Genomic DNA, 4,405 nt, shown 5'->3' on the forward strand with positions numbered 1-4,405 from the left:
CTACATATTTATTTAACAATTCTGTAAATTACAATGATCTGTACTTTTTCCATTTGCAGTCTGTTGTCTATGAACACATGAAAATATATCTCAGTAGGTTGCCGTCACATGCCTCTTGGTGATGTTTTCTGTAATGAACCCTTTATAGACGTTGAGAGCAGTCAGTTTAGAAAGCACAGTAGATTTATAAAGTGTGATAACTTTCTATGTCTATTTAGCCGCTTCCTGACTCACTGTAGCTGATTAGACTGTTCTAATGTTATTTCTGTTGTATTATCTCACAATTTTCTAGTGTACCCCAAGGCACAGATCGATCTTTCTATTAGAGATGGGCAAAGGGAACCATTCTTGTCAGCAGTTTGTGATAATTTGTCTATTGGTACTTTCATTGAATGTAATGAAGCAATGAAGTGTTTTATTCCCCAGGTCCAGACATGTGGAGAAAGGATTGTCCTCTTTGTGCTGAACTGCCTGGTGTGTGGCTTTATTGAGGGTGGTAGCTCAGAGAATGGAGTCTGCTTCCTTCCACATTCTGCAGGAGAGCTGGCCAAGATCCTTTGGCACCGTGGAGAGGCTGTGGCATTTTACACGTACAAAAGAAAAGGTGAATATGTTAAAGGTTAATTGTGTATAAATTCCCAGAGGGATCTTTAATGCCAGGTGCAAAAAAAAACCCTTGTGGTACACTAAAGGGGTCATCAATACTCCATGGTAATACTCAATACTCCATGGTAAATGACATCTCAGGCTCACACCACTACAGCTGAAAGCAGCTATGATATGCAGCTTGAAGCTTTGGGGTGCCAAACAATACAGTGCAGCATTCCTTTGGCAGTGTTACTCAGCAAAGTGTTGCAGTTTTATCTGATACTCTGCTGAGGATAGCACTGTAGCATTATAAATAGAAGAGCTTTGCCGCATTGCTTTGTAGTTTGCTCTCGCCATTGCAGAGAAACTGCACTTTATTTAACCATAGCCTATGAAGTATTGCTTAAACTCCAAGCAACTATGTATTATGATGTTACAAGGTATCTATAGACAGGCTGACCTCTTATAAGGAATGACAAATGGTAAGAATTCTAACTATCCTCTTCTGGGAGGCACACTGCTGGAACACACTATAAATCTCTCTCTGGCTTGGCTAACATTCAGATGTGCTGTGATGAAGAGACAGATACTTTTTCTATGTTCTGTACGTGTGAAGGCTCATTAGGAAGTAGGTGTCAATGCATATTCTACGTGGTTGTTTAAAGTGATGCTCCCAAACCGTTAAAGTTTCAATCCATGTACTGACAACCTTATTCTGCAGAACATTGCATTGCTGAGCTTTGCAGAACATTGCATTGCTAAGCTCTGCAGTAAGTTACCTTATTTTAGGCTTAATAGGTGAATTGATGGTAAAATTATATTCAATTTTATTAAGTTTCATATCACTGAAACAAGTTAAGCAGTGGAAACACCTATAATATTATATTTTGTAGGATTTGGTGCAGCGTCAAAAAGAAAAAAATATATCCTACATATCATATAAATTGATAGGATATTCGAGAAAACACACGTGAATGTGTTGGACTATGGTTATTGCCAAGCTTTAAGTATTTTGGTGTTATGTAAAACCAGCTTTTCTCTGGAAGCATTTTTTCCTGTTGAACTGTGCCAGTACTTAATGATGTTTAAGTGACCCCTGTTGTCCAATAATGACATGTTTACCCTGAGTCTGCAGCGAGATGTCAGCTTGCAAAACATTGTTTGTGAGCGGCTGGGGCTGCATTCTTGCTTGGTGGTGTCAGTGTTTTTAACAAACAGGGTCATAATTTGGCAGCGAGGTCTCTTCTGGCCTCTCCTGTGCCAAGGCCAGCATTAAAGCAGCAGAAATAATTACCTCCTGTTGACTGTCTCATCAGGCTGAGGTGACAACATCCACTGTGTGTTTTGACAATATACTGAATGAATGTGACCCGCTAGCCAGTCCACAACACTTAACCCTTTACATTGTTGAGAACAGTTTAGATGCCAAAGAGGTTTTACTCCACCTCTTTAATCCTACATATTCAAATAATAAACCATATCCAAGTTCATATTTTGCCTTCTCATTTGAATAGTATTGCATGATTATGTTCTAGTTCAGGGACTATATGGAGTACATGTTACCCCAGACTGAAAGGTTATTATATTAAAACACTTTTTGCTAATAAAGGAATACGTTCTTGTTACTTTTATAAAGAAAAGGTGACTGCAGGTCAAATAATATATTTTGGCACTTTGTGAATAGCACCAGGACTGAATATGAATATGTGAGGTAAGTAATGAAGAAGTATTTATCCCACAAGTGATAACATAAATTTTGACAGAGCGTTAGGCTCACATTCTGGTTAAATCTGAACTGCAAACAAAGGGCTACATACCTAAAGGCTTATGTTTTTTGTTCAGCCAGTCTTGTGATCCATTAAGTCTTGCCAGACAGCCAAATCCTTTGTTTTCTGTGTTTCCCTTAAACTGTTCCACATTTCATTTGTTCACCAATTTTTGGCTGTATTTGGTTTAAGACTGGCCCTGACTTGTGAATTGGCAAAAAAGTCACATACTAGAGAGATCATTGTTCCACAATTTTGAAAGTAGTTGATATAGTTATGTACAGATTAGCATTCAAGTTCAGTTAAAGGTTGGGTTTAGGCATTACAAAGACAAATTTCAGATCTAATAATGTTGTATTCAATTATATATTAAAAAGCTATGATCTAACAATCTGTGTACTGAAACACCTGGTGCCAGAAAATTCAGGCTAACAAACAAAGCAGTGATGGGAATCAATAGTGTACAGCCTACCATGGTTATGTGGACAGATGATAGAGATTCTAAACCTGCTTGTTTTTTAACCTGCTGGAGTTTTCTTTGATTTGGCTGTCTGGAGGATGACATTTAGAAAGCTTTCAACCTATTTTGTGTTGATAAAATACTTTACCGCACACTACACTTACAGTAGCGTTCATCTTTCCCCAGGGAGTCTGTGTGATCAGAGCAGTCAGTGTTACATGCTTCCTGTGCTGGACACAATCTATGTGCATAAAAAATGGCGCAAACATGGTTTTGGAAGGACGATGTTGCAAGACTTCTGCCAGATGTTTGCCCAGGAAGTCGCTTTGGGTATCAGCTTTCCCATTTCTTCCGCCATGTATCACGGTAAGAAAACACGATAAAACCTAAATGTATGTTTTAAATGATGATACTTTATTACTGTTGATACTTTAATAATGCTTTAAGGTCCTTCTGTGCCCTGGTAGAGTAATGACTTTAATCATGTGGTTTGGTGGCCTCAGCATGCTCTTCTGGTGCATAAAACAGCTTTTAATATACCTTATTGCTTAGGCTAGGTACACACGTGCAATGGTTCTCGTCCAATAATCGGTTCAGGGCTGATATCGGACGAGAATCTTGCGTGTTTACAGTGCTCGTCGTCCGAACAACCGTCCTGGTGGATCCATGGGCGATGGACGACGAATGATCGTAATGGAAGTGAAGGGGGAAAGAACGCAGGGGGGTCGCTCTCCCCCTTCCCTCTCCATAGAGCAGAATGGTGCTGTATGTACAGCACTCTTTCATGCATCGTGCATTCATTTGTCGTTGGAAAGAATTGTGAAAGATTCTTTCCAACGACAGATATTGCACGTGTGTACAGCACAGCAAAACTTTGTAACCGAGTGGTGGCACATTGTACACCATATCACTTAGATGCATCTTTATAAACAAATTACAATAAACAAAGCCATTTAGTCTGTATTGGCCAACCAATATTTTATCATTTAGTTTTTACAGCTCCAATAAAAACATGAACACCAGAAGATAATCTTACTTTGGGTGGGGCTTTTACCACATAATCAATATCATGATGTTGACATAAAAAATACAAAGTAATTGAATAGTAAATATTGGGCTTCCTGGACCCTTTTAACAAGGGGAAACCCTTGAAATAACTTAAGTCCTGGGGAACCACTACTATCCATATTTAAACATTATTTTATCAGCGGCTCTAAATACATTAGTGTGGTGGTCAATGGAAGAATGTTTTTTACAGTTGGAGGGGGTTTTCAAAAGGGATATCCTAAATATCACAGAAAGTTACATATGCCTAGCCTGAATATGTCTACATTATACTATAAAGAGGAAAGAAGGAAAGCAAGCTTTTACAGGCATTCATTATAAAAATCATAAATTATTTCATTTTTCAACATTTCCATCTGAGATCAACAGCGATCTACTTAGCTGTCACCTTGGCTAGACATATAGATCCAGAGTTAATTACAATAAATAATGAACCCGTGTTACTTTTATCCACATACGCGGTTATAGTCATATAATAAAAAAGTTATTGTCTTGATCCCCGACGTGTTTCGCCTAATGGCTTCTT

At 38.4% G+C, this 4,405-nt stretch overlaps 1 protein-coding gene across 5 annotated transcripts in view; it reads left to right on the top strand.

Annotated features, from left to right (window-relative positions):
- Positions 1 to 4,405, top strand: part of LOC140324627 (protein FAM169B-like) — a 33,452-nt gene that overhangs the window by 25,445 nt on the left and 3,602 nt on the right. For all 5 annotated transcript variants that reach the window (XM_072402673.1, XM_072402672.1, XM_072402676.1 and 2 more), the window contains 2 exons: positions 427 to 604; positions 3,001 to 3,180. In XM_072402673.1, the coding sequence (XP_072258774.1) occupies positions 427 to 604; positions 3,001 to 3,180 (358 nt within the window). The remainder of the gene's footprint in view (positions 1 to 426; positions 605 to 3,000; positions 3,181 to 4,405) is intronic.

The sequence above is a fragment of the Pyxicephalus adspersus genome, chromosome 2 (genome assembly GCF_032062135.1).
Source record: "Pyxicephalus adspersus chromosome 2, UCB_Pads_2.0, whole genome shotgun sequence".
NCBI classification, from domain to species: domain Eukaryota; kingdom Metazoa; phylum Chordata; class Amphibia; order Anura; family Pyxicephalidae; genus Pyxicephalus; species Pyxicephalus adspersus.